Genomic DNA, 13,395 nt, shown 5'->3' with positions numbered 1-13,395 from the left:
TAAAGAATCTTACCAAACTGGAATATATATTTAAGTAAATATTACCCTTTTACATCTCTTGAACCACCATTTCGTGATGGTCTGTGTGCTGCCCCAGAGATCACCTGACCAGAATTACTGCAGCTCTAACTGTAACAGGAAGAAGCGTGGAAGCAAAAACAGAACTCTGTCTGTTAATTGGCTCCTGTGACCTAACATGTATGGTTTGTTTGTGTGCACTGTGAATCGTAGGATCCCAGGGGACGGCCCTTATTTTTAAAATGGCAATTTTCTATTTAGGATTACCCAATGACACATACTACTAAAAAAGTACATTATTATAAAAATGGTTTATTTACATGAAGCAAGGTTTACATATGAGCTGTCTTTTTATAGAGACCTACATTGTTCAGGGGGTATAGTTTTCCTTTAATTATTAATTTTATTGTTATAAGGACAGCCTTGAAAGTAATAATGCTGATGAGATTTATAACAACTATGCAGAACTGGAGAGATAGTAGGGACTATTGTTGGGTCTAGTATGTCTAAGAATTGCTGCAAAACTCCACCACCAGTAGTCCAGCAAGTTTACCCATTTTGGTAAGATGATGGTAACATCTCAGGAGATCCTGTACTGTTATAAGGGGCACAAAGCCAGTGGACTTGGAACCACTTTTAACTATAGGTATGAGATTCATTACCCAGAAACACCATATCCAGAAAGATCTGAATATTGGGAAGGGTATCTCCCATAGACTCCATTTAATCAAATAATCCAAATGATTAAAAACAATTTCACTTTTCTCTGTAAAAATACATTACATTTTATTTGATCCCAGCTAAAATATAATAAAGCCTTATCAAAGGCAAAACAATACTATTTGTTTTAATTTATATTTACATGATTTTTAGTACACTTAGGGACAGAGTTATCAAGGGTCGAATTCGAATTATCAAATTTTTTTATGGCCAAAACTGAGAAATTTAAATAAGGAATTGTTACATAGTTAGTTAGTTACATAGTTAAATTGGTTTGAAAAATTACAAAGTCCATCAAGTTCAACCCCTCCAAATGAAAACCCAGCATCCATACACACACCCCTCCCTTGTTGAAATTTGATTTAAGTTTTTTTAAAAATTGGAATGAAATGTTCTAAATTTATCATACACTTGTCCTTTAAGAACTCAAATTTAACTATTCGCCACCTTAAACCTGCTGAATTGCTGTTTTCGCCTATGGATGACTTCCTGGGATCAATTTGGAGTTGTTTGCAGCCTTCCTGACATTTTTTCAGAGAAAAAACTTGAATCGAATTCGATTAAAATTGATTAGAGTTTGCTGGTCGATCCTATTCAACCGAGTTCCAAAAATTAGATTTTTTTAATAAATTGCAATTGGTCGAATTTTGAGTTCATGGGAGCTCATGGGAGTTTTAAATAACTCCCATGAATTCGAACTTAGAACCTTGATAAATCTGCCCCGTAAGGTATTGAGATCCAAATTATGGAAGGATCAATTATCTTGGAGAACCTAGGACCTGAGCATTCTGGACAACAGGTCCCATACCTGTACATATCTTGCACAAAAAAGGGTGAACTGGGATTTGTTGCCCATTGGAAATTGCACTCCTTACAGATGAAAATACCTTTTCTCTGAGCACTCACCACATGTAAATCAAAGATGCAGGTCAATTTGTGCAATTATAAAATTCAAATGTTTTACCTGCAGCAATTGCCATTTGTCCTATTAAAGGGGTATTTTATAGTGGCTTGACACCTGATGGAATACTATTTATTGCAGGTGACAAAGCACCGTGTGTGCCATCAGCCTAAAAAGAAGGCCGCCATCTATAAAAAGCTACATAACAGATTATATACTGTAATTTAACTTCCCCAATCAGTATATAAACAACAGAAACCAACACACCCCCTACTAAGTGCAGGAGAGCTCAACCATTCATGACATGTGTTAACAATGCTCAAAGTGCCACAATGTCCACATAAGGAACCATCTCTCTGTTATTTATGTATTTATGAGCTGTATTTACTATTTCTTCTATAGTGTGTATTACTTTTTTATTGTTGAGTGCTGTGCGAATATCACATCAAAATAAGTTAGGATCTAGCACATTTCAGAGGAAGTAACAGAAAAAAATATTACCACACATCCTCTGCATCCTCATCACATTCTGCCCCAAACTGGCATATGTCACAAGTGGATGTCTCCTTTTGGCTTGTTTCCCCAGATCCTTCATTCACTAAAAAATAATGAATACGTATGTACACATTAATTGCACAATACATTACAAGTACAAATAATATACTGTGGTTGGTACAAGAGATAATATATGAACCTAAATAAACCAAACAGTCCATTCCACGATTTTGCATTTTACATGCAGTGGCAAGTTATTACCACAAAAAAATACATCCTGAGAATATAAAAATGAATTCTTAAAGCAGACTCACAAATAATTATAATTGCTTAATAGTGAAAAGTAACTCAATTATTCCATAAACAGTAAAGTATATTTAATTTATTTATATTAAGAAAGTTTGTAATTTCAGTGAAATTAAGCTTATATTCAATTTTAATTTTTGCAATGGTCCCCTTTAACTTCTTTTTAAAATGTGCCCAATATCTCTGCAAATAGTATGGGGCTCCACTTTTAACTTTTTTGAAACAAAATACATATTGTATATAATTCATGCATTTTATTTTTGTTGACAGCTATTTTGTTGTTATAAAATGCATTGATCAAGATTCATTTTGTCACAAAAGGACTCACAAAATTCTCTGTTTTTTATTCATGTAATGAATTGTCAGCTTATATAGTATAGCACTTTAATTAAGCTTTTACTGCATACAAAGTATAACATACTAGCTGAATTCACAGTATTTTTACCCACAATAGAATTCCACAATACCCACAATAGTATTCCAGACTAGCTTAAAGGAGAAGGAAAGTAATCTTGCACTTGGGGGAGCCAAATGTTAGGCACCCCAAGTGATTGTATTGACTTACCTGAAACCCCGGGCCGGTGCTCCTATCAGCAGAAAACTGCACCGGCCCAGGGTTATACCAGTGAGCACCACGGAGTGATCCTCTTCTGGCTTCTTCTTTCTTGAAATTTCCCAGGGCAAACGCATGCGCAGACAAGAAATACTAGTCTGGTTTGGTTTACAATGTGCCATCTTGATTTATTTTATTTCTTAACCATTGCTGCTAAAACTGTCAGACAGGTTTATTTATAGCCAGTGGATTCATTTTATTTGCTGTTGTTATAATGTAACAATTGTTATAACCTAACTTCTACTTTGCATTATTTACTCCTTGCCAGTGAAAATGAAACCTCAAATAAGTCTTTCCATGTGGGCACACACAACCAACAGCAGGTCTATTCTCTTTTCACTTTTATTTCAATATGTAATAATGTACATTAACATTTATTTTGTCTATTATCTGCTATCTGCTGCTATCATCTAATTATAATTATCATCACTCCAAAGGATTTATTTAGAATACAAAAAAGCATTTACATCGGTTATACATCGACGTTTCGGTTGTGTTCTGAAACCTTTATCAAGATGTGTTACTTAACCAATGCCTCCCTAATTCTGTTGTAGACCCTTTCTTTTGTTCTACAAACACCAGAACTTGACTTAGTACAGTGCTTTTGGGCAGTTTTAGACTCATATTTGTTAAACTAATGTAATATACAAAAACACAGAATCACATATATTCAATTCCAACATTTTTTCTTCTTACCTCCATCACCAGAGCCTGATCCACCATCTGTAAAGAGTAAAAAACATATCACTTAAATACAGTGATTGTAACAAAATGTACAGTTCAAGGCAATTTCTATGCACCCTCACTTCATCAGGTAAAAACAAAAAATATATATATATTTCAAATGTGCTTTAGCACTCTTGTCCCTATTGATTTAGCACACTAGTCATCTAGGCCAGGAACTTGGGAAGATCCTGCTCACAGGAACTTACAATCTAAATAAATAGGAGGAAACAAATCTGAGTGAGCAAAATTGTAGTCAAGGTGGGAGAAAGAATCACGGGGAACCGAATAACAAGTGGATTCATTAGGTGCCAGGAGTCAGCAAGTGAAACCCAACAAATCATTAACTGTTCACGTGTATAGTAGTCAAAGAGGATCTGTCTAATAAAACTTGCATCAGTACAATGAATCATATTCATGAGTTTAAAAACATAAGGTGCAAGGTAAATAATTCTGCTATGCTACAAATTATTTGAGCATAAACTTTATCAAATAAAACAGGTCCAACCAGCAGCAAAGTGTGTCTCCTACAGAATAACATGGGCTTGTATTTTTTTTTAAGGGATTCTGTCATGATTTTAATGGTATAGTTTTTATTTCTAAATTAATCCATACCATGCCATACCTACCATGTAAAATGTTATTCTTAAACCAACAAATGCATTTTTTAGCTGTAATATTAGTGTGTAGGCAGTCATCTCAGATCATTGTGCCTGATCTTGTGCTTTTAGAATGAGCCAGAACTTCACGTATGAACTGCTTTCACATAAGGTACTGGTTCTACTACACAATGTATCTAGTAGAATTGAATTTGGACTTCAGTGACTATTGCGTGTTTGTTCTCATAATTACCAGGGAGCTGTTATCTGGTTACCTTCCTATTATTCTGTTGATAGGATGCTGCGGGGGAAAGGGAGAGGGGTGATATCAGTCCAACTTGCAGTGCAGCTGTGAGAAGTTACCCTGGTGCTCTAGTAGGGACACCCACAGAAGGCTGAGCCCCGATCGGGACCTTGGGGGATTGTTCTGGGGTTGGAATACCTTTCGTAACAGCAGCAGTGAAGAGTGACTGAAGTTTATCAGAGCAAAAGTCACATGGCTGAGGAAACTAACATGTCTAGCCTCATGTCAGATTTCAAAATTAAATGTAAAAAAATCTGTTTCTTCTCTTGAAAAATGGATTTCAGAGCAGAATGTTGCTGAGGAAGCACTATTAACTGATGCATTTGGAAAGAGACATGTTTTGCCATGAAAAGAAAAAAATACGAGAGCTATGAAATTATGGACTCTCTCTCTGAAGTGGTTGTACTGGCAGATACATTCAGCTTCAAAAATAGGGATGGATGCCTTATTGGCAAATGAGAAAATACGGGGTTACCAATAATAGTTTTTAGCACAAGTTTATTCAGTGACTGGTTCAATCACCATCTTGGGGTCAGAAAAACATTTTTACCCCCTCTGAGGCAAAATACACTTCTTACTTTCTCCACAAACTGTAGCTCAGGCAGTGTGATCTGACGACCAAGGTAATTTATAGCAAAAGCTAATGGTTACCACTCTTGGAAAAACAAATGCTTCGATTGCTAGAGTTAACCAGAAGGAATGAATTTCTAACAACCACAGGGTTATTATTAAATGCATAAATGGGGAGGATTATCCAGAATTGAATAGAAATCTGACCATTGCTTCTGTACATTTGAATGCTTGGTTATTAGATAATTTTAAGCATGTTCCTAACAAAAAGGACTGGCTGCAACTAAAATAAACAGATATGTTGTCAACAAGTAAGCCTCTTAAAAAATGAGGTCACACAATGAGAAGCTAGCTATATTTAGAAGACTTCAAGCAATGCTTGAAGCACATGTAAGGGATACTCAAAAAGACTACTGCTCATTAGTCTTTAAATGTGGCAAAAAAGTTAATTAGTTTACATGGCTTTATAGTTTGCAAAGATGTAACAAGAACATAATGTCCAGTAACAGCGACATCTTATTAATATATTTATTAAATGAAACTGATATTTAAAAAAAAAAAAAGACTTAGCTAGAACAAATTTTGTAATGGACGTGTAATCAATAATTAGCAGATACTTACCTGCTATACAGGATCCTTCAGAAACTACAAGTATTTCACTCTGCTGTTTGCAGGCAGCTCCTCTTAGATAGCATTCATTGCGAAAAGTGACACCATTGGAGCCACAAACTGGGATGTAATCATGGGGACACTAAACAAAAAACAGGAAACAGCTTTCTTCAGATTATTACAAACATTTAAAAAACAACAGCTACTAAAAACTAAAATAAGGCATTCTGACATTACAGAAGATAACGCAGACATCATGTTGTAACACAGTTACAGGCAAAAAATGACTTCTTGTATAGAATATACTTACTATTCAGCAATATCTATAATGTAGATGGTTATAATGGACTCTAAAATAGTTATTAAATGTGATCGCCACCAGGGGTAAGGTCTTCTGGCATTGCAAATCACACTACTGTACAAAACACTGGCACTTGCATGTGACCTGCTACTAACCTCCTACTACTTGCCCTTACAGGATGTCTTGTTCCCAGGGCCCTACAGTTATACCTTTGTGTCTGCCTCTGCTTTCCTGTCCCTAGACAACCAGCAACAAGTTGCGGGCCCCGGTGCGATCGCACCCCCACACCCCTGGTAGTTACGCCACTGGATGACAAGTTGCCCTGTCCTCGGTAGTGAATGCAGCACCATCTAGCCCTGAATCCTGTGGCTCTCCAGTGTGCCCTGTTCCTTTTTTTTACCTGTGTGTTGCATGTAAGTGTAACACAAGCACAGACTTTTTATACCAACACACACTTATTATTTTGAGCAATCAGGGGAGGTTTTGTATACTCCCAACACTGACAAATACACACTTTCTTTGACCTTGCAAATGGTGGGGTCTTCTTGGTGACCTATGGCATACCTCCCAACTGCAATGATTTCACAGGGCAGTCCTGCTTTTTATGCAGTGGCATAGCTACTTGCTGTCAGGCCCTGGTATAGGATGGGCACAGAGCCCTCCAGTTGGGCAATCCCCTCTATGAATCGCACGCTGCTGCTGTGCACTCTGTAAATCTCTCCCTGACCAGCCACCCGTGATAACCATTTACATGGCTCAGGCAGACCCCAAGGAGGTGCGGGCCTGGGTGCGATCGCACCCCCACACCCCTGATAGTTATGCCACTGGATGACAATAAATAGTTTTGTAACTAGGGATGCCATCTTTGCATTTAGTGAAAACAGGCAAAGAAGGCAGGTGGATCATGTCTGGGGCAAAGCTATGACACTGGGGATAGGTGTAGTGATGTTAAGGGTGGGGGTATGATATTGGTAACGTACCTATTGCAGCACTCAGATACCACTGAGTTAGGAGTGGAAAATAAAGGTCCTAATGTGGAACAAAATGTTGGACACAAGAGGTACGTGAAATAATGAGTTTCCAGTATTTTGAACACAAGAGTGCTGGTCCTTACCAACTATATATATAAAAGATCCTTGGTAGTCCGCACTCCACTGGAATCAGCAAGGCACCCAGGTGCCACTCATATATCAAAAAGCATAATTATTCCTGGAAGCATGAGTGCACACTTGGATTTTAATTAAAAATCAAAAATTTATTAAATTACATTAAAACTGGTCAACGTTTCGGTCCACCTCTAGGACCATTATCAAGACCCTTGATACCGAAACGTTGACCAGTTTTAATGTAATTTAATAAATTTTTGATTTTTAATTAAAATCCCAGTGTGCACTCATGCTTCCAGAAATAATTATATATATATATATATATATATATATATATATATATATATATATATATATATATATATATATATAGCACAGAGAACCGCACACATACTTAAAGACTTAATATAAATAACATGTTTTATAATAAAAAAAAAAGTTTTGAGCACAAACTTGCCATGTTATGTCATTTTCATATGTATTTGCATTCATATACAACAAATACAAGCCCAGCATACAGCTGCTAAGTCCCAACCACTTTGACCAAGGGTAATTAGAAATGTTTAAGTGCTTATTTGTGGGTCTATGTGAAATTACAAGTTCAATTTGAAGCAGAAGCACAATACAGGTATAGGATCTTTCATGTGGATTACTTTCATGCTCTCTTTTGATAAAGTTTCTGCACTGGACTTTTTTTTCAGGACAACCTAAAATTTTGAAATCTGGTGGAATATTTGTGTAATTCCAGTTAGTTTACAAAATGTATAGACTTCTAAAACATGGAAATTTTCAAAGTATTGCTCCAAAACTAGGCATGAACAAGGTCATAAACAATAGGGTTACGGCAGAAAACTATACATTTTTGGAAACTACACATTCTGCAATATTTAAATGGGTATATCTGTCTTTCCACTTCACTGTACCACACTACCATGACTTTTTCATACAAATTTCAGAAATTTTTTAAAAAGCTTATCAAAAGGTTGACTTTACATCCTATCTCCCTTGTCATTAAGCATCAAGATAACATGTTGCTCACCAACCCCTTGGATGTTGCTCCCAGTGGCCTCAGAGCAGGTTCTTATTTTGTTAATTTCTGGTTTGGAGGCTTGTTTTGGTTGCATAACAGAGCCTTATGTAGGCTGACAGTCCACACAGGGGCTACCAAGTAGCAATATACCATCATAGCTCTTATATGGCACCCCTGGAACATTTTTCATGCTTGTGTTGCTTCCCAACCGTTTTCCCAAGGTCGTAAATAGGGGTAGGCAGAAGAGGCATGTGCCTAGGGGGCACCAAGCACGTATCTCTTCTTTCACCCAGTGCCGGATTTGCAAATAAAATGCCCCTAGGCCAGTGCCTCCTGACACACACTCACATGCCCCTACCCCTAGCTCACACTAAAACTCACTGCTCCCACTGTAACTCCACTCCGAGTTTCCCGTAGGAACCCTGAAATATAGATGCGACAAGCCTCACCTACAAATGTGCCGCCCTATGCCCGGGCCTTTGTGGCCTTAACACAAATCTGGGCCTGCTTTCACCTACCGCTGATCTGGACCCTTGTTCCTGCACCTCTCTCTGGCGCACCTTTGTAGTACTAAAAAGAAGAGAGAGGGACCAGTGTCCTGGTGGTGCCTAGCCCAGATTAGGAACCCAAAGGAAACAGCACTAGGGTAGATAGGGCCTAGTACAACACGGGCCACCGGCAACACAGACCCTTAATGCTGAAAGTCTGTTAAGGTGTACAGCTTCCCTGACTCAGAGTGAATGAAGGGAAGGTAGACAGCATTTGGGATCAGGTGACATGGGAGCCTTAACTTCTGGTTAGATATATTTGTAAGAAATGTGTGTGGCAACTGTCACTGTGGAAGCGGAACGGGTGACTAACAGGGAAGGAACTAAGAGTAGGTAGAAGAGACACGTGACTAGGGCGCAATGGTGGCGGTAAGGGGGGGTGCACTAGACACATACCTCTTTTGTAGCTTATGTCTGGGACATTGTTTGCCCTTCCTTTCACACAGTCTCCTCTGCAGTGCTGACTAGCTCTGTCTTGAGTGCATTCACACGGAGGAGGGTAGCAACTTAGATGGCCAGGTTGCCTAGGCCGCATGGCTGGCTTGGTCTGGCCGTGGTGACTAATAAAGAGAAGCTCTTGAGTTCAACTAAGAGATATGTGGAACCTTCTGTTTATGTCAGGGTATACAACAACATTACAAGCTACTTTCAACAAAACTACTATTAAGGGTAAGGCCAGATGAGGAGATTTGGGGAGGTTTTGTCGCGCAAAAGACGTGGCGATAAATCGTCAGGCGACAAAACCTCCCCGAATCTCCTCGTCTGGCCTTACCCTAACTGGTGGTGCTGCCTATAGCAATCAATCCAATCTTTGCTTTTGTTTTCTAACTTGTAGGTATCTGTTCAAATCTAATTCCTGATTGGTTGCTATGGTATGCTATCACTAGTGATATATGTATCTAATTTTAATAAATACTCCCCTTAGTGTACAAAATAACATTTCTGAAAAGTCTGCATTTTACAGTATCCTATATACTACATATCCTTATGTACCGACACAAAACATTCTATGTATGAATGCTAGGGCTCATTTGAATAGTTTGATGCCCATTAAGCATAGTATGTGCCGTGCAGAGACCCCAAAATTAATATAGTATATATGAGTTTATTTCCTTACTGACTTTACTTATTGAAACATTGGCTATGGCAAAAAAAAAAACAAATTTTATTTGAAATAATTCCCCCAAATAATAAGAAACTCCTATATTCTGGAGAGTACACATTTTTATGAATGCAAAATGGCTAAACATGTCTTTCAACCCCCAAATTACACTGCAAAGTTATGCCAAAGTTAGCATATTTATAACATTTCTGAAAATTGTCTTAAATCTTGAATTATAAACCCCAGGGGTTTATAGTATTACAAAGTTGCTTTCACTTTCATGCTCATGCTCATCATTTAAAAAATGATAAACCAAGCTTCTTACCTTGAACTGGCAATCACAGGTTACACTGTCTCCAATTCTTAAACACTCTCCATCAAATTTACATGTATTGGTGTCACAAAGAAAGAGATCGTTTTCTTTGTCATCAAAACCTAAACATAAGGATAAATACACTCAACTTAAGTCTAACATTTGGAAATAACAAAACTAAACTAAAATAGTGTTTACTCCAATATATAATTTGGCCACATTAACCTTATGTTGGCTCTGTAAACGATACAGCAGTTGTGATTTAAAATAATTGATATGGTTTTTGCTTGTTTGCTCCCAAAAATTCAGAACAAAAAGTTTGTAATAGTAATCTAGCCAAGATCCATAGAAATATTTTTAGATATAAAATAAAACATTTTTGGAATCTGACAGGAGATAATGCCTGATACCTTATTTAAGAAATGTACTATATGGCCAATAGTATTTAGGCACAACTTCTAATTAGTAGGAATGGCTATTTAAGTCACATCCATTGCTAATCCAGGTATTTATTAATACTCTGGATCTGTTTAAAAGCAAAGAATGTCAGTGACCATGTCTATGCACATCCCACATTCAGTTATACCTAGGGTCGCAGACTAATGGTTAAGCAAACAGCTTAGTATTAGAAATATAAAAAAGTGAATATCTCATAAAAGGCAAAAATAGCAAATTAATGTAAATTGCAAAATTGCTCAGAAAAACACCCGGATTAAGTGGTTGTTGATTCAGTGTTTGGGTTTAGATCTCCTTTAGGCTGGAACTACATGCATCTTCTTGAGATCTGACGTGCTGAGAGGAAGCGCATGCTAGGAGACAGATGCGGCTAATATAAGGTAATGCACTGGTAAAACTGGTGTTTGCTTCAGAAATAATTTACATAATCAAGCTGCTATTTAGCCATGGAGACAGCTATACAAGCACAGGATACCCAGTAAACTCTGAAGTAGTGTATGCTACAGAGCATATCTGTTATCTGCTGTGTATTCTGTGTCTTTTCTCCTTTTTTATCTTATAATGGCTGCCCTCATAGCTACACAGCAGGTTGTTTATATAAACAATAGTAGAATTTCTGAAGCAAACACACCTGTTTTACCAGTGTAGGACAACACTACATTATATTGTCATTCCTTTGCCATAACTGTTCTTTTAATCTCATTGGTGCTAAGGGGGATCTACTTTAGTACTACACTCAAAGAAACCAACATAATGCCTGGTGATTGCCCGGAAATCAGTACAGTCTGCAGTATGCTACCGCTTCTTAATTAAATAATTGTAATTTTTTTGCTTTGAATGACTGCCTCCATGGCTACACAGCAGCTTGTTTAAATAAACTATAGTAGTCTTGTTAACCAAACACACTAGTTCCGCCAGTAAAGCGCAAGAATACATTATATTTTCATTACTTTAAAACACTTTCATTTCTTGGTGTTACTGTTCCTTTAAGCACTAAGCCTTGTAAGTTCCAGAAATACAGAAGTAAAAATGGGTTGTATTAAAGAGCTTGTTACTATCTCACATGCAACCATCATGGGATGCCAACTTTGCAACAAGTTCACTACTACATTATGTAAGCTTATCCACAACAGAAACCTTCTTTATATTTAGGCAGTTTATTTAGACAAAGGGGTAACCATTTCAGCATAAAAAAACATAAATCATAAAAATAAATCCTACCCACTGGACACTAACTTCACACATTTGATGTGTTCCCTCACTAAACTAGGGCCCTTGTGGACTACCAGCAAAACATGTAAGTTGGGCGTCACCGCTGTACTCACAAACTTCTTTGGGGAGATTGCTCAGCTCCCTGGTTCTCCTCAATTTCTCAGACAAACTCTTGGTCACAGGCTCCTTCTGCTCTTTGCAGTTGCAGGCAACACCCCAGCCTCGGGAGTTCCTAACACAGACAGGTGTCCTTCCTGCTCTTTGCCCTGCTCATAGAGACCTTCCTAACAGTCTCACTAGAATAAAATACCTTTCCACAGGACAGCCTTCTTGTGAAACCTGAGCTCCAATATATGAGCTGGACTAATGGATCAAAGTAACTGGCTTGCCTCTTCCTTCTAGAATACTCGCTTCCAAGATCTGCCAGCTAAAGTCTTTGAACATAGAAACCATTCTCTGTTTAGGAAAATCTCCCTTGAAGATTATTCCCCCTATTGTGAAGAAATTAAAGGCAAAACTCACCTTTTTACCCACTTGTTCACTCAACCTAAATTACAAGCAGCAATGTCGGCAACAGAAATATACTTCAGTTAGCAACATGGATGTTCATTGGCAATAAGCCAGTTAAATGGAATGGTGCAAAGCTATTACCATTGCAGCCTGGAGCACTGGAAGTAGTCCTCCAAAAAGCTGAATCCCGATTTACCATGTAGCAGTCTAATGAAACAGTCAGGTATGTTTTATGTCTGAATATACAATGTACATTGCAAAGTTTCATTTTAAATTAAAAATCTGAATTTCGGCTCTATAAGTTACCAGACAAGTATTTTTGCTGCCCCTGGTAACCTGCAGGCTTGTTGCTGCTTGGGCACATTTCTCAACTCATCTCATGGCAGCAGCACCCCTTCTAGAATCTGAAACCACCAGGTTTTGTGTACACAAGAAAGGCCTTTTAAAGGATGATCCTTCCACAAAAGCACAGTGTAGTGGTCGGGAGTACTAAAAGTGTGACATTTGATTGTATGGCAGTGCCTCTTCTGTTGGGATGTTTGGTATTTTTTGTAATCTAAAAAGATGTCCTTATGGGGTAACAACTAGAGCAATGTAAAAGAGCAAAGAACCCAACAGCAGCCAATAAAGCTGCAACTCCCCATTTATGTAATCAGAATGGTTAGATAAAGGGTCCCAATTTAAACAGAACTTTTGATAATTTACAATAAAATTAGAAAATAATCGATTACAAACAATGAGTGCACAACAATAACCTACTTTAACTCATGTTGTGTAATAATCAGCTTTAGATACCTATATGTGCTATTTTGTTGCACAAAGTACCTCCAAATTAACTTCACTTAATACAAAGTATCACCTAAGTTCAGTGCCTAATAAAAACAAAGAAGAGTAATAAGTAACTACAAATTAGAAGTGCCAGCTCACCACGCTTAGGGGGTTATTTATTATAGTCCGAA

The 13,395-nt window shown here is 37.6% G+C and overlaps 1 protein-coding gene across 11 annotated transcripts in view; it reads right to left on the bottom strand.

Moving 5' to 3' along the window:
- tmeff2.S (transmembrane protein with EGF like and two follistatin like domains 2 S homeolog) overlaps positions 1 to 13,395 on the bottom strand; it is a 41,390-nt gene that overhangs the window by 22,659 nt on the left and 5,336 nt on the right. For 10 of the 11 annotated variants that reach the window (XR_005964646.1, XR_005964647.1, XR_005964648.1 and 7 more), the window contains exons 2-5: positions 10,271 to 10,380; positions 5,871 to 6,000; positions 3,750 to 3,776; positions 2,141 to 2,237 (exon numbers count right to left, since the gene is read on the bottom strand). Coding sequence is in view for 5 of the 11 variants with exons in the window: in XM_041578615.1 (XP_041434549.1) it covers positions 2,141 to 2,237; positions 3,750 to 3,776; positions 5,871 to 6,000; positions 10,271 to 10,380 (364 nt within the window). In the remaining 6 variants the exon portion in view is untranslated. The remainder of the gene's footprint in view (positions 1 to 2,140; positions 2,238 to 3,749; positions 3,777 to 5,870; positions 6,001 to 10,270; positions 10,381 to 13,395) is intronic. The other variant, XM_041578616.1, reaches the window with a different exon arrangement.

The sequence above is a fragment of the Xenopus laevis genome, chromosome 9_10S, assembly GCF_017654675.1.
Source record: "Xenopus laevis strain J_2021 chromosome 9_10S, Xenopus_laevis_v10.1, whole genome shotgun sequence".
NCBI lineage: Eukaryota > Metazoa > Chordata > Amphibia > Anura > Pipidae > Xenopus > Xenopus laevis.
The sequence above is the reverse complement of the archived record's forward strand: the minus strand, read 5'-3'. Positions and strand labels throughout refer to the sequence as shown.